The 20,465-nt window shown below is 49.4% G+C and overlaps 1 protein-coding gene across 1 annotated transcript in view; it reads left to right on the forward strand.

Annotated features, from left to right (window-relative positions):
- Positions 1-20,465, forward strand: part of LOC134407574 (aldo-keto reductase family 1 member B7-like) — an 81,713-nt gene that overhangs the window by 50,563 nt on the left and 10,685 nt on the right. Inside the window, exons 2-5 of the mRNA XM_063139448.1 lie at positions 14,904-15,071; positions 16,336-16,452; positions 18,459-18,536; positions 18,620-18,925. Of these exons, the coding sequence (XP_062995518.1) occupies positions 14,904-15,071; positions 16,336-16,452; positions 18,459-18,536; positions 18,620-18,925 (669 nt within the window). The remainder of the gene's footprint in view (positions 1-14,903; positions 15,072-16,335; positions 16,453-18,458; positions 18,537-18,619; positions 18,926-20,465) is intronic.

The raw sequence follows: 20,465 nt of genomic DNA on the forward strand, positions 1-20,465 counted from the left end.
TTGAGCCCCATCAGGACTTGGCCAGAACACGTTTCTGAGCTTCTCCCTCATCTTCGCAGCTATTGCAGGGCCCCTGCCCCTTGCTCTCTTTCTGGAAGTTCATCATGCATACTTACCATGCAATCCTAAACATGTCTACTCAGAAGTAAACCTCACTGAGTCCAAGGAGACTTATTCCCAGAGAAGTCAGTATAGAATTGCAGGTTAAGTCACATGCAAACACTTCACACAAATACATGTTCACACGTCCAGATTGTGTGTGTGTTGGGGGGAGACCTTAACCTTGCTCCCATCCTAGTGCTGTTGTAAATGGATGTTGTTTTTTGCCCCCTCCATGGGCAGACGGGGCATTCCTATTTGATTTGGCATGTCCCCCCCCCTCCATTTAAGGGCCTGGTGGAGAATGCTAAGATCTCTGGGGGGGGGGTGTCCATGGGGTGGGGTGGAGGACAGGATACACAGCCCGTGTCCTCTGCTGGCTATTAGAAGCCATTGTCAGCAGAGCTGCCTAAAAGCCCAAATGCCCCCATTGGCCACCAAAAGCCCTGCACGATCTTGCAGATCGCCCCAGTGAAGGAGCACTGCTCTAACCACTACGTCGTGCTGACTCTCTGCTTCAGTCATGCTTGTCTCGTACTGTTTTTCCTTCCTTCTCATATAACGTTCCCATATTGTGGGGCTGATCCAGTGGGGCAGGAGAGCAATCCTCCCCCCTCCAGCTTGCTCCCCTAGGAAGCCGCTCCCTTATACTGAGTCAAGCCGTTGGTCCATCCACTCCAGTCTTGTGGGCACTTCCTGCTCTACCGCTGAGCTCCGGGACCCTGGGAACCCATTAGTCATCGTCGCATGAGGCATCACCCAAAGAACAAACACCTTCTTGGCGTATAGAACAACAGAGCAGAGGCTGTTGCAAAGGTCATGAATACAGGAGACAGAACCGAGCCTTTAGCGACGTGCGCGGTGTGTGTGGGGTGTGGGTGTGGGTGTGGGTGTCAGGGGGCTCAGGCCCTGGGGTTGAGGGCAGAGGAGCGCTGGTGCCTCCTGGCTTGCATCCCCTCCAAGCCCTCCTCGGCCCTGCTGGCTGCCCTCCTCCTCCTTGCCTTGGCCAGAAGACCCCGACTGCCAGGTGGGAAGGGAGCTTACCTTGGCTGGGCAGGCAGCGAAAGGGAAGAGGAAACGTTGTGCTAGGGAAATTGTATCCCAGCCTGCGCAGCCAGGAAGGGCCTTGGGGCAAGGCAGGGGTGGAAGCACAGCGGGAGGGCGGCAGACACTGCCCAGGACCATCCGGGGCCCACCTTTGTTTGGGGACGGAAAGAGCTCTTCCCTCCTGCACCCATTGAGCCCTGGCGACCGAGTCACTCCGGGCTCCATCTGGATCCTGGGGGTGGGAGGAGTGAAGCATCCCCCCTCTGTCGTTTTAGGCCAGGGTTAGTCAAACAGGAAGAGGGGTGACAGGGAGGGAGGGAGGGGCCCCCATGCGGCTCTTTAAGTGCACGATGGGGAGGAGGCAGGCACAGCACGCCCTCCCCCACAACATTCGCGTTTGATCCCACCAAATACTACTCTTAATAGCTAGTGCTTACACAGTGCTGCTTTAGAGTAGTCAAAGAGATTCATATACATCAGTAAGCCTCACGACAACCCTGCCACCCTATCCATTAGTGGTGTGCGCTCCACACCGAAAATCTGGGGGTCTGATGGACCTCCGACAAACCTCTGAAATTGCGGTGCGGTTAGGGTGGTGTGGATCCATAGGTCCCAAGGTTTTTCAGGCGACATGTGGGCATGTTTCATGTTGATGGACAGCGAACTGAACACACGTCCCTATTAGGAAAATGCCGAGGAGCGAAGGGGGAGTTTTGAGATTGACATCTGTGGCTAACCAATAGCCACAGTCTTCTCTCTGTCATCCCCCTCCAATCACAGTGCTTAGAGGGAGGGATTGCAAATGATATAACCCATTTTCCCCACCTGGAACTCATTTGTTTGCTAGCTTGTGGAACAAGGAAGAGTCCAAGTTCCACTCCCCATATGCACTATCGATGGAAGCAGTTAAGAAAAATGACTCACATTATGAAAATAATGAAAACCATTCCATGTAAATGATTTGTCCCAGGTAGTGCTGATGACTGGCAGGCAGTGTAGATCTATACAGTCTCACCAGCCAACTCAGACAGACGTAAAGTCAAGGGAAGAAGGGGCCTGAGGAGAAAAGTTGCTATTGCTAGTACTAGCATATCTCATGTTACAAAAAAGATGTTTGTTCTTGTTTGTTCACCCAAATTCACCCCATTAGAGCAAATGGTCAGGGAACAGATCTCTATTTTTATAAACTGAAGATGCACAACTGTGCATCAGCAAAGTAAAGGATAAAAGGTCCTGCACAGGGGGGTGTGTGTGTGTGTGTGTGTATATATGGGGGGTTGTTGAGGGGGATTTTTAGAAACTCCTAAAAATCAAGAGATGAAGGGATCTGCTTTAAACTTAGCATGGCTAAAGCCCTACCTAAGAGTTACCAGGGCGACAAGTTTCATCTCTTTATCTTTAAAGATGACAGAGATGTATGCACGTTTGTTAATTCCCATTGTCACTAATAGAGTAAAACTCTGAAATAGTTTTAATAAAGTTTTTTATTAAATAAAACTCTGAAAACGGAGCAGTTTTCCACCAGGTAATTCGATGGTGCAGGGAGACAGAGCCACCCTGAAAATTGGGGTGGGGAATCACCTCATTGGAGCGGTGCTCCAAATTTTGGGGAGGAGCAGACCTGCTCTGCACACCCCTACTATTCATCATCATCATCATCATGTTTAATCCACCAGTCCTAAAAGAACCTCAAGGTTCTCTCCCATGCTGTCCTCACAACAACCACCCTGTGGTGTAGGTTAGACTGAGAGAGCAATCTATGAGTGATCTATGAGTGATCTATGAACATGGGAAAATCGTGTTTGCTTACCATCCCTTCTCCACCCACACATGGCCCATTCAGTGGGCTGTTTTGATTGTGCTGTTTCTCCTGCATACAACAGGAAATAGCAGCAACTTCACTTTAAAAGTAAGTCGGACTTACTGGGCTGGTTTTTTGTGGCTCAAAGAAGGCTAGAAGGGGCGGGAGGAGGGACCTGTGAAAATCTGTGAGTGCCCAGCAATGAGTGTGCAAAAAAACCGCTCTTCTGATGGAGTTCTATACCTTGAGCTCCATCACACCAGTGATTTATCACACACTCACCATGGCTGGTATGCAATTTTGCAGCCCAGTACTCACATGACAGCGTCCACGTCCTTCACTCATTTCGCCTCTTTCCTTCCATGTATCATTTCTCTTTGGAGCAGGAAAAGTCTGGATTATTTTCCCTCCATGCGAAATAAATGCACTCCTCCCTCCCGTGTATTGCTGTCCTTGCGATCTATCAGACCATCCCGTTCTTCGTTGGGGGCGTGTGTGTCTAAGGCATTGGTGTGCGCACAGGGGGTGCAGAGGGTTCAACTGAACCCCCTAATGTGCTACCGCCGCCATGTTTGCCGCGAGAGGGAAACTAGGGTGGTCTCGCAAACAAAAGAGGAGGGTGGGGCAGTTCTCCACTCAACCATGAAGAGGGAGGGAGGGAGGTCCCATTTAACTCTAACTCCTGAGTAGGCATTTTCACCCTAAAAGAAATGTGGAAAATGCACCCTCCTTGCCTGCAGCTCCCTCATTTTTAAAGATAAAGTGATCAAAATTGGCACAGTGATAGCTCTTAAGAAGGGCTTTCAGCCTGCCAAGTTTGAATCAGATTTGTTTATTTCTTGATTTTTTAAAGGATTTTTTAAATTTCCGCTCTTAAAGCCTTTTCCTGATAGTCCACAAGTGCAAAGGAACAATTTCCCTTTACTTTGAACACGCAAAGCTGTGCCTCTCCAAATAGACATCTGCTGTTCCTGTACTCAAGAGTAAATCCCATTGTTTTCAACTGCATTTACATCCAAGTCATACTAAAATCAGATGCATGCTTACCTTTGAGTAAACCCCATTGAACAGAGAGAGACTTACTTCTGAGTAAACACATATAGAACTGACTTTTAATAGTGTGGTCACTCAGAAGGTAAGCTTGCATCTGATTTTAGTATGACTTGGATGTAAATGCAGTTGAAAGCAATGGGATTTACTCTTGAGTAAGGGAACAGCAGATTTCTATTTGTGCTCCCTCTTGCTTCCTACAAGCGGCCTCCCTTCCTTGGAGTTTGTTTAATAGGATCTTAGGGGAAAGCAGAGTGTGTTGTTTTACTGTAATTGTGCAGTTTCAGGCTGCTGTACGATTGTATTTGGCAGAAATAAAGAAATATTTTTTAAAAAATGAAAAATTAACTGCAAAGGAAGGAGAACGTAGGGGGCAGGGCGGGAGATTTCGCCGGCACAGCAGCAGCGCTCCAAGTGAAAAGACGCATGAGCTGAAAGAGCGCCACAACGCACAGGCGTGGAAGGGCCCAGCGCTCGACTCGCGAAGGAAACGCAGGGGGAAACCGCGGATGAAAACTGGATTAAAAAAATAGGTGTGATGGAGCTCCTTGTGTCAAATCATTACGAATGTGGAATAAAAAGTAGGAAATAACACTATGAAACAGTTATCAGTGCACTTCAATGCCGCTATAAAGCAGCCGTGTACATCTAGCAGGGAGTGGGCCAGGGTGACCCAGTGAACTTCATTGCTGAGTGAAGACTTGAATCGAGGCCTCCCCAAGCCTAGTCCAATGCGGAAGCACATCCAAGAGGTGGCTGAGCATCCAGGCGGCATGCCAGCTTCCACATGGCTGTTGGAAGGCAGGATCAGTGCGTGCATTCCTAGAGGAATTGAAAGGAGACTGTCCTGAACATCCTGTCCTTCATTGAAAGATGCTCTACATGGGCTGAGATGAAGTGTGTTGCTCTAGGATGAAGTGCAGCTAGGCACAATGGTGGCAGAGCTCCGTATTTAATCTTGGATCAGCTTCAGAGCCGTATTAGAAATGGGGGAGGGGGTTTACCAGCCAAAGGGGGACATGAACAGGAGCTTCTAAAAAGCCTGCCCATCTAACCCCCCACCAAGCCATAGAATCTCTTTTGACTGTGGGGGGACCCATGCTTTCTCCACAGCTGAGCTCTGATGCCAGAAATGGGCTTAATGGGGATGGGGTGGGCGGGAGGCAGGCTTCTGCTCTCCTTTCTCATAGGCCCCCTCCGCTGTAAGGATCAGACATGGCCTCGGCAGATCCGTGGGGCACAGCTGCTGCCACCACATCTGGCTGCGTCCCTCAGTGCTGAGCCCTCGAGAACCAGGCCGGCCGGCCGGCCTTGTGATTGGGGTCTCTTGTGTGCCTGGGCCAACTTGAAGGCCATCCCCTTCCCCTGCCTGGTCATCAGCCCTGCCCCGGAGGCAGCTTTTAAGTCGCCCCTGAATGGGGCCCCTGTTTGGAAGCGGCTCCTCAGTGGACTCCATCTATGAAGTCCTGGCTTCCAGCCCCTTGCAAGCCACGTCAGACCCAGCCGCCCTCCCGCCCTCTCTTGCCAGCAAACCAATTTCCTTTGTTTATACAGAAACAAAATTTCTTCCAGTTGGAGTAAACCTGGCTTGGGGCAAAACTTTCTCGAGGACAAAAAACAAATTCACTCACGCTCTGACTTGGAAAACAGAATAACCCAAAACAGATCTCCACTCCACTCAGCAAATCAGCCAGCAAATGAATGATCTTTGGGGTCAGGGTTTGCTGGATGCAAAACTGACACAGACCAGAAATAGACTGACTCCATAAGCAACATCATTTCATGGGAGGGGGATTTGTAGGGAAATGTTAAAACATCCAGTTGGATTGGGTCCTAAAACGTTGCATCTTCATTTCATGGATCAAGTGCAACTTGCGTACCCCACATAAGAAGCTACCTTGGGTGACCATCTGGAACTTTATGAACCCTATCTTGAGTTCCATAACAGAAGAAAGGCAAGATATAAATACATTTAAAGCAATACATTTTTAAAATTATTATTATTATTATTATTATTATTATTAATAATAATAATAATAATAATAATAATAATAATAATAATAAGTTTATTTTTAAAATGTGCATAGATTAATAGCTACAATCTTGGGTTTAGAAAATCACCAGATCACCCTCTTAGAAATATTTGCTTCTGAACACATCAAGTACGGCCAATGCATATTCTACTGGGCAGGCTGTCGACCTCTTCTATCTGGCTTCTTTTGGTAACGTCCTGGAAATTTCCAAGATATTTTTTATCAAAACAGACATAAGCAGTCTTGTAATTTGTTGTTCCAAAAAGCATTAAACAATATCAGTTTCTCATTGACCCTTTTCCGATGACACACTAAGATGAGCTAAACATTATGGCATAGTGTGTTGGGTGAATCATGAATCAGTGTGCTGTGTGAACCAGTCCTAACCACAGTGGCTACATAACCACAGTTTAAAGGCTCACTAACCATTTCCTGCAAAAGGGTTAGTGGCCTAATCATAGTTTAGCGTATTGTCTGAACGGGCCTATTTTGATTCCTTATAAAAGTGTTTCTTATGTACCTATGGACGCTCATATTTCATGAAAACAACACAGAGTCTTGTGGCACCTTAAAGACTATCACAAGACTCTTTGTTTTGCTGAAACAGAGGCCTTAGCTACACCTAAGGATTATCCCAGGCAAATGGAGGAGTCGTCCCTGCCTGCTCCCCGGATCCCCTGTGTGGCATTTGGATGCACAGGGTTGATCCCAGGATACAGGCCTGGTCTAGCCAGGGCCACAGAAACACAGATACACCTCATATTGAGTATTTGATCAGGGGGTTGTTCACACAACATGTTAACCTACACTCAGGGCCTTCCTAGACGAGGCCTTAGCGCGCATTCTGTCCCGGCTTCCCTGCTGTGCGTCCAGATGACGCACAGGGGAATCCGCAGACAGGCCGCGCTGAGGCCTGGTCTTACCCGCCATAAGCGAAGTCGCTTATGGCGCGCCTTTTCCCCAGCTCCGGCCTCAGGCCGGAGCTGGGGAAAGTGTGGAGAGTTCCGCGGCTTTTCGCGGCTCCTCGCTTACTCGCGAGGAGCCGCGAAAAGCCACGGACCTGGCACGATGCGCTGTGCCCATCGTGCCAGGAGGTGGGTGATCGGGGGGGGGGGGGAAGATGGCAGAGGGCGACGAAGGAGACAGCGAGGTGATGGCAGAGGGCGACGAAGGAGACAGCGAGGTGATGGCAGAGGGCGACGAAGGAGACAGCGAGGTGATGGCAGAGGGCGACGAAGGAGACAGCGAGGTGATGGCAGAGGGCGACGAAGGAGACAGCGAGGTGATGGCAGAGGGCGACGAAGGAGACAGCGAGGTGATGGCAGAGGGCGACGAAGGAGACAGCGAGGTGATGGCAGAGGGCGACGAAGGAGACAGCGAGGTGATGGCAGAGGGCGACGAAGGAGACAGCGAGGTGATGGCAGAGGGCGACGAAGGAGATGTTGGGGGGGGGGCGGAGGGCGACGAAGGAGACGATGAGGTGATGGCAGAGGGCGACGAAGGAGATGGTGGGGGGGCGGAGGGCGACGAAGGAGATGGTGGGGGGGGGGCGGAGGGCGACGAAGGAGACGATGAGGTGATGGCAGAGGGCGACGAAGGAGATGGTGGGGGGGGGCGGAGGGCGACGAAGGAGACGATGAGGTGATGGCAGAGGGCGACGAAGGAGACGATGAGGTGATGGCAGAGGGCGACGAAGGAGATGGTGGGGGGGCGGAGGGCGACGAAGGAGATGGTGGGGGGGCGGAGGGCGACAAAGGAGATGGTGGGGGGGGCGGAGGGCGACGAAGGAGACGGCGAGGGGGGCGGATGGGGGGGATTAAATTAAAAAAAACCCCTTACCTTCTCCGGCGGCTTCGGGCCCCACATGGCCCCTTTAAAAAAAAAAAAACATGGCCGACGCTGCAGGGCTTCCGTCGTCCCTGCGGGTCGGCCGTCTAGGAGGCTGGGCGGCGCGCGTTAAACTTAGCACGCCGTCGCCCCGCCTCCCTGCCGGCTTATCCCGGCAGGTCTAGCAAGGCCCTCAGTGTTTGGGTGAGGGTTGTTTTGGACCATGGGTTGTCAGTTGAACCATTGGTTAGCATATTGTCTAAATGCAGTCAGGGTGTCTTGTTAATCCAGTATGGATTATTTTTTCAAACAAGCTACCTTGAGAATTTATGTTTTGTTATTGGCTTGTTATGGGTGGTTAATAAGCCACCCTGGCTGCATTCAGACAACATGGCATGGTTCAAAACAACTCACACTCATTCACTGAGTGTGGGTCAGCGTGTTGTGTGAACAACATATGTATCTACCAGGTCATGGTGATGGACTTCATATTTCCCTTTGAGCATCATCACACAGGGGGAAATTGCATTTCCTTACTGTTGCTTCTCCACATTTCCTCATTCTTCCTGGAGAGGAAAGAGGAAGTAAACAACGACCCCCACGTGGCCCATTAAGAGGCTGTTTTTATTGTGCTGCTTTTCCTGCACACAGCAGGAGATGGCGGCACATTCTGTTTTAAAAACAAAGTCGCATTAAAAGGGGTCTACTTTGCAGTGGAAAAGCAAGCCGACGGAAGGATGCGCAAACATCCATAAGTGGGCAATAGTGAGCATGTGATAAAACGCTCGTCTGATGAACCTCTTTGTCTCTTGGCTGTTGTTTCCTTTGATACTAATCGCTTAGTCTCCTCTTTTTCTTTATTTTCTACGTCTAGCTAAATGTTATTAAAATGAATACAGTGCATGTTTTTAAAAATGCCCTTTAAGAGCGTTTTTACCCATGTCATTCAAAGTACTTAAGAAACACAAGTGAATATTGTTAACGCAGGACAGAAAGTGGTAAAGGGGCCCCTTGTAAACTCAGGATTTATAACCTTTAAAAAGTCAAAGTAAGTTTTGATCAATCCAATATTAGTCTTCCTTTATTTTTGAAAATCTGATGACAACCAGCAACAGTTTGTGTAGTAGCAGCAAGGACTGCCCTACTTTTATGCATTTCTCAGGAAATGGCACATTGTTTACTTTGGCTTTTTCAAGATGGCAGCCACTGGATTGGTTCCATGATTAAATTACATTCACAGTTAAGAGGCCTTTTGCTTGACTGACATGACTTCTAAACAGTCCTTCCTGAGGCCAAGCCCAAAATTAATTTAAGCAAGTCCAGATGGAAGGGCTGGAAAGTACACCATCTGTATGAATTTAATCAAGCAGAGATGCATACGGTACAAATTGTTTTGCTCAGGTAGAGCCAACGGCAGGCCCCACGGCACAACTGTAGATGGGGGAACCTTGTAATTATTATTATTATTATTATTATTATTATTATTATTATTATTATTATTATTCCTTACTTGCCTCTCCCTTTGGATCAAGGCAGGGAACAACATTAGTACAACAATACAATTTAAATCAAATACATAAACTTAATTAAAAGAGCATATAAAACCAATACAATATCGAAAAACAATCAAGTCATCTTAAAATTCTTGGTTTAAAATTCATCTGGGTAGGCCTGCCAGAAGAAACTAGTCTTTATAGCTGTCTTAAACTCGGAGAGAGAGTTAAATTGCCAATCTCCTCCGGCAGGCCATTCCACAGAAGAAAAGGTCCTCTGGGTAGCAGTTGTCAGCCTAATTTTGGTTGAATGAAGTACATTCTCCCCAGAGAACCTGAGTATGCGGGGCGGATTGTACAGGAGAAGGCGATCCCACAGGCATCCTGGACCCAAACCATGTAGGGCTTTAAAGGTAATGACTAACACTTTGTACTTTGCCCGGAAACTAATTGGCAGCCAGTGGAGTGATTTTAATGTTGGGGTAATATGGTCAACCCAACCTGGCTGCCATATTTTGAACTAGTTGAAGTTTCTGAACTAAGTACAATGGTAGCCCTACAGGGAAATGTTGCTTGCCCCACCTCAACAGAAGGAATGACAGCAATATTTTTTTTGTTGGGGGGGGGGATCCCAGTAAATCCAAAATATGTGTTCCATGAAACCCTGCAGTGTCTCAGAGGATGGTGGGGTGCAAATTCTTAGGCCGTGTATTTCAGCTGCTTGGAGCAAGGGAAGAGAATGTCTCAGGCAGGCTGAACTTAGGTTTCCCACTAGGAAATCCAGAGCACAATTCCTCTCTCCCTTTGAATGCTGCATCTTTATTTTATTAACTTGAAAAATTTACATCCCATCATGTTTTTAGGGCAGCCCACAAAAAGCCCCATTGCCAGGGTTTTGCAAATGAAAGATCTCTATAAGGTGAAAAATAATATCAGCAAAACCCTAAACAACGCTAAAGTGGGACGCCAACGCCACAGCGAGTGACTTTCTAGCAGGGATGTATGAAAATTTCAGTACCATTAGTTTAAGATAAGATCTTTCCCTGTTCACATCCCCAAATTTAAAGCTCCATCACACCGGGGGTTAACACGCTCCCTACCGTCACTTCTCCGCCTGTGTTTTCGTTCCTCAGTTACTTCCTCTTTTCAAAAGAGGAAGTACAGAACGAGCACGAAGCCCATAGAGTCGGCTGCTCTAATGGCGCTGCTTCTCCTGCACACAACAGGAGAGAGCAGCAATTCTGAGTTTAAAAATATATTGGACTTAATGAGGGTTTTTCTGTCGTGCAAGGAAGGCCGAAAGGGGCGGAAGGTGCCTGGGAGGCAGACGGCATCATGGGAGGGACCTGAGCAAACTCTGTGAGGGCCCAGGAATGAGCCTGCAATACAACGCTCGTCGGATGGAGCTTATAAACTCATTTTGTGGAGAAAGCTTGTGATGCTCATTTGTAAAATGCATGCTTTAGAAAACTGTGTACTTTTAAAATGCACATTTTGGGGGGGAGGGGAAATGCAATATTTTGTTTTTGCTTTAGTCAATGAGGGGGGAGTACACATTTGGGTGGGCACTTCCAAATAATGTACACCTAAATGTGCAAGTTCCCCATTTGAGCAGGGGCAGGGGGGAGCTCACAATTGGGAGGGGCAACGCGGCGGAGCTCGGAGAACCTCAGCCAGCTCTGCTCTCGCCAATTTGCCCATCTCTGCTTGCTACCTCAGCTGCGTTTTCAGGAATCCACGTTAAGGGTTGAGCTGTCTAGAGATGCCCGTAGGTGGTCTTCTTGCTCAAAGCATTTGATTGGAATCCCAAGCAGGGGCAGCCCTCACTTTAGACAAAGTGAGGTGGTTGCCTCAGGCAGCAAATGCTGAGAGGTGGCCACGAAGTGTTGGAGGAGGGAATTGTTTGCCACGTAGCCTTCCCTACGCCCCCTGAGCTAACCTACTGTCTTCAGGTGTGGGTGTACCATCATTGGCATTGACGAACGATGTTCAGTCTTGAAGAAAGGCTTTTGTACCTGGGATGGGAGGGGCGGCATCTTGTTCTTCACTTCAGGCGGTAAAGTGACTTGGGCCACCCCAGATCCCAAATTTCCCAGGACAGGTTTGACTTGCTTCCATCGCCACCCCAAAACACTGCTGGTTAGACGGGCTGCGGTGCAGATGAAGCGCCGCCCCCCCCGCCATTTCTGACCCTGCCTCTGGCCATGTCCCAGGCCCCAGAAGGAGGCCCCCTTTGACTGCAAGCCTCTGGCCTGACTGCCAACACAGAGCCGATCTGGTTTGGCTGCCAACACAGAGCTCAGCGGAGCAGAAAGCTGGCCTGTGAAGAAACAGCAATCAAATCTTCCACGCAAATAAAAGTTGCATCTGCTTTAGAGGAGTCAACTAAGGGCATATCAGCGAGCGTAACCTGGCACCAGCGTTGTTCCCTCTCCCTCTCCGGGAACAAGGAATCCTGAGAGAGAGGTGTGGGACCTCTGGCAGGATGTTCTCAGCACTGTAACCAAACTACAACTCTTGGTAAGGATGAAGCCAGCAGCAAGCCCAGCTACAGGGATCTATTGATTTAAAAACATGTGAGTTTATAGCTTAAAACATAAGATAAAAGGCCTGGGATCATTACACTTTCACACCGTGCCCTTCTCGGGTGGAGAAAACACCAGCCACAGATCTCTGCTCATTTTACAAGTGGAACAAAAGAACACCAACATTGTCAAGCCAAGGAACAGGTGGAATGGAGGCACCCCTATAAGAAAGAGAGATGGGTGGCTTTGCCTTCCAAGCCTCTGATTGGGCGCAGCCAACGGCTTCCTGATTGGCTCCTGCAGCTGTAAGTAGAGGAGGCATCGCTCAGTGCTGGATCACACACTTGGCACATAGAGGGTCCCAGGGTCAGTTGCTGGCTTCTCCAGGCAGGGTGAGGAAAGAATCCTGCCTGAAACCCCCCAGAGCCTTTGCTGCCAGTCAGTGTTGATAATACCAGGCTTGATGGACTAAGGGCTGCCTAAGGCAGCTTCCTGGGATCCTAGCTACAGCTGGCCTCATCCTTACCAAGGGCCTTTTGGCCAGCCTGTTAACAAACCACCCAGAACTCAGTGGGCTGTTTTAGAGTTCTGGAGTGTTAACCCCAGAGCAAGCTGCCTTGGTTGGTTCGGATAACATAGCAAGCTGCACCAGCAAGGGTAACAGAGCAAATCAAACCAGCAGACACACCGGCACGCGTAGAGATGTAAAATTTCTGGAAATTTTGAAGCCATGTGGGGTGGGGGAGCTTTTTTTTCCCCCTGGGGATTTCGGAAAAAAATGATTATTATTTTTTTGAAAAATTGGGGGTGATGCAATATTAGAACTTTTTACAGATTGAGATTCACTTTGTTACTTTAGGAACATAAAGTGTAATTATGTACAAGTTGGTTTGGCATAAAATTGTTACATTTGGTATATTAAAAGTACAGTGTATTCAAACAATTATTACAAATTGAATTTACTTTTTAAAATTTTTACTTTTTTTTTTGTAACAAATGGCACTACAAGCTCCTGTACTGTAAAGAACCTCTTTGGTTTTGCCAGTTTATAAGGGGCAGGCAAAAAACAATTTAAAACAACAACGGAAGAAACCACCAACATTAGTAACAAAGAAAATTATTTATGTCTCTGCTAGTCCTCCACAGTGTCAAGCAGACATAAAGCATACCATAAAAAGAACTGAGAAAAAGTTCATGGACCAAGACTCCATGAATACGCATGAAATTTAATCAGACTCATTTCCTGAGCCGTCGCTATCAGTTCCAGTCTCTGCTTCAGTGGCAGTGCTGCCCCCTAGAGACAGAAATGCATCTTGCTCTTGCATGTGAGAGTTGTAGTCTCAGTTTGCAACCTAGGACTTGCTTGTCCTTGGTGCACATAAATGTAATAATCTGATACTGTATATAGTTTTTAGAAATCATTTGGAGAAATAAATATATAAACACCTTGTTTTAAACATTTTATTCATCATGCTAAAATAAAACATTCCGTAATCCATTTTTTCTTCATTTCCCCCCATTTTTCTAATTTGGTGGGGGGACAAAAAAGGCTTTGGTGGGGGGATGGGGGAAAAACTGGTTTCCCCCTGAATTTTTCCATTTTTCTTCCTGGGCCTGACCCTGGGACCCTCTATGTGCCAAGTGTGTGATCCAGCACTGAGCGATGCCTCCTCTACTTACAGCTGCAGGAGCCAATCAGCAGACTGGAACCTGCAACACCATAGCCTGGTAGTTTATGTTTCCATTTAACAACATCATACATAAATGATTCCCATATACATTCCCATGTATATTCCCATGTATGCCAGGAGTGTATAAAATAACGAGTGCATTGCAGAATGTCACCAGGCAACCGTTGCCTGCCTCATCTGGAGTATTGCGTCCAGTTCTGGGCTCCACAATTCAAGAAAGACGCAGACAAGCTGGAGCGTGTTCAGAAGAGGGCAACGAGGATGATCAGAGGTCTAGAAACAAAGCCCTATGAAGAGAGACTGAAAGAACTGGGCATGTTTAGCCTGGAGAAGAGAAGATTGAGGGGAGACATGATAGCACTCTTCAAATACTTAAAAAGTTGTCACACAGAGGAGGGCCAGGATCTCTTCTCGATCCTCCCAGAGTGCAGGACACGGAATAACGGGCTCAAGTTAAAGGAAGCCAGATTCCGGCTGGACATCAGGAAAAACTTCCTGACTGTTAGAGCAGTGCGACGGTGGAATCAGCTACCTAGGGAGGTTGTGGGCTCTCCCACACTAGAGGCATTCAAGAGGCAGCTGGACAACCATCTGTCAGGGATGCTTTAGGGTGGATTCCTGCATTGAGCAGGGGGTTGGACTCGATGGCCTTGTAGGCCCCTTCCAACTCTGCTATTCTATGATTCTATGATCTCTAGGCACACACAGCATGGCTAACAGGCCACCATGGCTCGTTAACTGCCTGGGGATTGTGCGAACTGGACCTTTGAGTTCAGTGAGCCTTACACCCAGGTGAGTGTGGGTAGGATTACAGCCAGTGTAGTGGTTGTCATATGAAGAAACCCTTCTTTATGACAAGTTCATACGTATCAGATTCGGGTCTTTCTTGGAAAGCCCTGGACACCTTTACTTCATCCTTTGCTTCCAGGCACATGAGATAATCCTTCTTTCTTTTCATACTGGGTCTTTCTGCATTGATTACAGCTCCTGCAGATGTAGACAAATGGCAACCATGGGATTTGTAATTGAAAACTTCCCCTCTCCACAAAGTTTAATGAAATAGCGCCATCTAGTGACTACATTATATCCCGCAATAATTTTAAATAGTGTATTATCTCTGTTAATTTTTAAAGTGAGATTACTGGGGGAAGGTGTGGGATTCATCCTGGAGGCTGATGTCATCATGTAAAGCACCCACAAACTTCCATGAGTGGCCAATCATGACCGTGCAATAAATTGGTCATGCAGAGAAGCTCACTGTGGGTGTTCAGGCTCTGAAATGGATGGCACAATCCCTGCTCTACCAAGTATTAATCTGGGTCCTGTGTTGTTGTCAGTCTCCTCCAGGAATTGTTCAGGAGGCCATCGCAGTGGCTGTCAAAAATGGCTACCGGCTCATCGACTGTGCTTTTTTTTATGACAATGAGGGGGCAATTGGTGAGGGTCTCCAGAAGGTGCTGAAGGAAGGCTGTGTGAAGAGAGAGGAGCTGTTTATTATTAGCAAGGTGAGTTGCATGTTTTCGTTCCACTCTGCAGTCCCTCTCACCAGTCCACAAGCTGGTGAGCAATAGAAATAGAGTGGTTTGGGGGAAATGGATTGGACAGGGTGGGATGAAAAGAAGTACTCTTGCTACTTCAGAGTATGGGAACCAAAATGGAATGTGACGTGGACATTGACTTGAGTGGCAGCAACCAGGGATGGTCGGAGGACGTTTACCCTCTGCCACAAAGGATGATCATGTGCCTGAGGCACAAACCACATGTGGTGCTCAGTTGAGAGTATTTCCCCTTTGGTTTTTGGTTAGAAGGAAACAGTGGAGGCTGGTGGCTCCGACGTCAGTGGGGCTGTGAATCCACTCTGGGTTTCAGTCAGAACCAGTCAAACTCTAAAGGAGAAGCTCCTTGGATAGCTCCTCTAGAGCTCTAGAGCTCTGAAACCCGGAGTGGATTCACAGCCCCACTGACGTCGCAGCCACCAGCCTCCACTGGAAGGAGAACAACATGTTGAGCGGATGATGGGCCTGCTAAGGAGAAAAGCCTGCAATTGCAGTGTGGGCCTGTGTTGATCGTGGGGGGGGGGGGGCATTTCCTGCGCCATTCACTCAGGCATGCCTTTTAGCAGACCCAGATCAAAATCTTGCATCATAAAATCTTGTGCTATGGGTTCATTTACAGGTAAACCGACTGATCCAGAAGTAGGGGTGAGGAGACCAGCAGGCAGTTTCCCCCAAAGCCTTGGAGACCCCCTCCCCATCCAAGCCCTCCTATTGCTTTCATGCCCCCCCCCCCAACTCAGACGTAAGAAACGATGCACATGCCCTGGCCAGGTCTACTGAGGGGTGCCCTTGCGGACATGACTCGGGCACATTCAGTTACGTTCAGGGTGGAGAAAGTGGAGAGAGGTGTCCCCCCACCGCTTTCCCAACCCTAGAATTGCAGCTCGTCCAGGGGTGCTGATTGGCAGAAGATTTAGGACATGTGAAAGGAAGGACATTTTCATACAATGCATAAAGTACAGAATTTGCTACCACAAGATGGAAGAGGTGGTCTGTCAGTGGCTATAAGTCATGATGGCGACAGACTGCCTCCTGGGTCAATAGGAGCAGCTCATTGCCTCATGCCCTGCTTGTGGGCTTGTCAGGGGCAGCCGGCTGAGAAGCAGGCAGCTGGACCAGATGGGAGCCCTGGGGTGGGGTGGGGGGTCCAGCAGGGCGCTTCTTCTGTTCAGCCTCACCGCCCAGCTTCACTAGAACCTTCTTGTCTTGGCAGCTGTGGAATAGCTTCCATGCTCCTGAAGATGTGAAAACAGCCCTCTTGGAAACCCTACGGCTGTTACAACTGGATTATCTGGATCTGTACCTAATGCATTCTCCAATGGGCATCAAGGTAAAGGGGACAACATAGTTCAGTTCCTGAGGAGCCTTCTTTGGGTGCAGAGGTGTCCATCTGGAGGGTTGGCCAAACCTCTTGACACTCTCTGGGCTTCTCTATCTTTAGCAAAATATGGCAGCCTCACCAGGACTTTGACTTCCGGAGTCTTTGCGGGTTTAAGGACTGGCGCAACACATCTGCTCCCCTCCCCCGTGTCTTTGCTGGTTATGTCCCATAAGTTTCAATGTCACTGTAGCACAAAACATTGTCCCTGGGGAAAAAACACCCCCCTCCTCCGCTGGAAAGAGGCAATCACTGGCTGAGTGACAGGCGTTTGCCGGAGATGAGCAGAAGAGGGCCAGATTGAAATGCTTCTTTTTGCCCAAGCATTTTAACACTTTACAGTCTTATGTCATTTTGATGGTTGTGTTTTTGGGGTTGCTGGTTGAATGTTGGGTTTTGTTTAAAGGGTTTGCTTGTTTGTAATGCTGTGTACCCCATCCTGGGATCCCTTGTGGATGAAAAGCAGTTTATAAATGTTAGAAATAATAAACCAACCACCCAACCTTTTCCCAGCCAGCCGCACGTCCCGCACTGCTGTCGTCCCTCCTCTTTGCGCCATCTGTGCCTCTGTGAGAGTTCCAGGGGCTGCCTGGAGCCAGAAGGTCCTTGAGCCAGATGGTCTCTGTTCCTCATGTGGCCCAGCTGTGGCCTCTAAACCCAGGCAGGAGAGCGGGGGGGGGGGGATGCCGTGACCATCTGCACTTGACTGTGCAATGAGAATCAGTCAGGATTCAGCCAGAAAAGGCCTGGGGGGAAATCACTGGCTCTTCAGCCTTGCCTCCGGAAACTCAAGACAAGTGCTTAACTTTGAGATAAGGAATGGCTGGATATCAAGAGTGTCTAGAATTGCCACTTCCTAATCTGGAAGCCTTGATTTGGGGACATACTTTGTGGTGACTAGGGAAATGGCCTCAGCACATACTCCGGGGGGGGGGGTGGTATTTTCTAGGGGTGTGCATGGACCCCCCACTCCGCTTCACTTTCAGATCCGCCATTTTTGGATCGGGCTGCTCCGCCCCGCCCCCACTCCGCTCCGCTCGGAGCTCCGGATCCGGATTGGAGCTCCGTTCCCCCCCCCCATAGGGGGGGTTACCGGGCCCTGCCGCCATCGCCGCCCATGCGGCGACGGCGGCAGAGCCCGGTAAGGGACCAAGGGAGAGGGGGACCTTACCTGCCTCCGTCCGCGGTCCGTCAGCGTCTTCAATTGAGCCTGTGGTTCCACCAGGAAGTCTGGGCCTCAAGCGGCCCAGACTTCCTGGTGGAACCACAGGCTCAATTGAAGACGCTGACGGACCGCGGACGGAGGCAGGTAAGGGAGAGGAGGGCAGGGGGGGGTTACCGGGCCCTGCTGCTGTCGCCGCATGGGCGACAGCGACAGCGGCAGGGCCCGATAAACCCCACTTACCTTTCCGGCGGAGCTCCGGATCGAGGCGAACGATCCGCCTTCACCTCGATCCTCTCCGCCACGCTCCGCCGGCACCCCAATCCTCTTCGCCTCTGCCTTAAGGGCAGGCGAAGCCCCCCGCTCCGCTCCTGCTTCTCCGGTCCGATTAGAAGCGGAGCACATCCCTAGTATTTTCATCTGCTAATTCATCCTCCATATGTTACAGGATCGAGCCCTGAAATCTAAACTGGAGTTCTGAGCCCTGACCTAAATTACCCGTGTCTATTCCCCATGGACTGGAAGTGGGGCCAAGAGCAGCAGTGACGCAGGCAGCCACGTCAAAGACAGACCTGCTTCGTGGCACACCATCGGTTCTCCTGCACACGTGGCATTGCATTAGCAGGATCCGTGCAAGGGCCTGGTAGTCCCATTGCAGAGCTCTCTTTCACCCCCACAAGATCTGTGCAGGAGAACCAATTTATGCCCCATGTCCATGAGTGGGACACGGGCACCACTCAGAGGAAGCCAAATGATCCTGGCACGTCCCATCTCTCTCTCTCTCTCTCCCCTGTAGAATGTCAAGGGAAATCTCTTGCCACAGAAGGATGGGAAAGTCCTAATGTGTGATGTTGATTACGTGGACACATGGAAGGTAAGAGGGGAAGGAAAAGCAGGAAATCAGTGTCAGACATCAGGGGCGTTCATCGTGTCACTCGTCATTCTCTGGAATTGTAGCAGAGCTGTTGGTGCATCGTTGAGTTTGGGGTCCCCGTGCAGGGCAAGATCGACTCCTGCAGCACCGCCCTTTCTTCCTGCGCTGTCCCCGACTCCCCGTTTCTCAGCACGCTGCGAGGAGTCTGTCCTGGCAAGCGCATCAGGCCAGCCAACTGCTTTTCAGCTTGTGGGGCTTCACTTTTCTTACAGGCGATGGAAAAGCTGGTGGATGACGGACTAGTCCGGGGCATCGGGATGGCCAACTTTAACCAGAGCCAGGTGGAGAGGCTGCTTTCTGTGGCAAGAGTGAAGCCTGATGTCCTCCAGGTATTGCCTTGGTTCTCCTCCCCTCCTTCCTTTGGGCAGTGTGAATATGGCTCCTAATGTGAGAAGGACTGGTGGCAACAGTAGACAGCCTTGGCCCTGGGTTCAAATCCCCAATCATACAGAGACAGCCAGTGTGGTGCAGTGGTTAGAGTGTTGGGCTGGGATTCCAGAGATCCAGCTTCTATTCCTCACTGGGGAACTTTGAATCAGTCACTGACTCTCAGCCTAACCTACCTCACAGGGTTGTTGTGAGGACAAAATGGAGAGCAGGAGGAGGACCATGTAAGCCACTCTGGGTTCATTGCAAGAGGGGAAAAAGGCAAGAGATAGATGCAATACTCTTTACCTATAAAGCGGAAAGTATGTGTGTGTCACGTATGTCCGGAAATGTCCACCCACTTCCACATATGGTACTGCCGTAATGCTGTTCACCCAGACAGGTCTTCATGTACATCAGCCTTCCTCAACCTGGGGCGCTCCAGATGTGTTGGACTGCATCTCCCAGAATGCCCCAGCGGCTGGGGCATTCTGAGAGTTGTAGTCCAACACATCTGGAGCGCCCCAGGTTGAGGAAGGCTGATGTACATGGATCAGAAAAAAATATAAAAACCTGAATTTTGGAGTTTTAAGTATTTTTTTAAAATTTAATAAAAAATCTAGGTTTACACACACCATTCCCAGCATGCCTTGGGTGGAACTCCCAGCATGCCTTGGTAGGGAGGCCAGACTTACAGGCCTTTGGTGGCCATTGTGATTCCTAAGCTCAGTCTCAAGCAGTCGACCCAATTCCACATAAAAAGAAACCACCCACATAAATGGGCTGCATCCGTTTGCAGTGCCTCCTCCCACCTGCCATGTCTGGTTTTAAAATCATAACTAGATATAACAGCATGTCTTTGAGGGGCTGAACTCTGGACATGCTCAAAGGCACCGCATCCTGATACCGGTTTTCTCAGAAGCTGAGGGAAGCACGCGCGCAGCCTTTACCCTTGGGAGGGAGGAAAGGGAAGCACTCTGTGCATGCCCAGAAACAGGCTTGACAAAGGGGGGCAAGTGCCTGGCCCAGTCCTGGCCCTTCAATACAGGCTCCTGATGGAGCACTTCATGGGTGAGAAATGTGGTCTGAAGCAGTCCCAGCAGGACTTGGCCAGAGTTGTGAATGCCCACTGACAGCCACTTACCTCCCCTCCTTGGCGATGCTACTCCTGGATGCTCTGTCAAGGAGCAGCATCAACCATGAGAGGAGGAAAGTGCCTCTCAGAGGACATGGGCACCTGAGGGCCGCCAGAGACATGCTGGGAGGTGTAGTACTGGTATCACGATCTCTCAGTCCTACCTCGGCCCCCACTAACTGACGTTCCCCGACTGCCACTAACTCCGCCCACCACTCCATTCTAGCCTCAGCTGTCAGTCATTCCTCCATTCACTCTTCTGCTTCAATAGCCTTGGGTGGGAGGGGAGGTTGATCAGGTTGTGGCAGCCATCATCTGGAAGTGGCTCGCCATCCTGGGCCTGAAGGGAGAGCGCCTGGGTTGGCTGC

The sequence above is a fragment of the Elgaria multicarinata genome, chromosome 12 (genome assembly GCF_023053635.1).
Source record: "Elgaria multicarinata webbii isolate HBS135686 ecotype San Diego chromosome 12, rElgMul1.1.pri, whole genome shotgun sequence".
Lineage (NCBI taxonomy): Eukaryota > Metazoa > Chordata > Lepidosauria > Squamata > Anguidae > Elgaria > Elgaria multicarinata.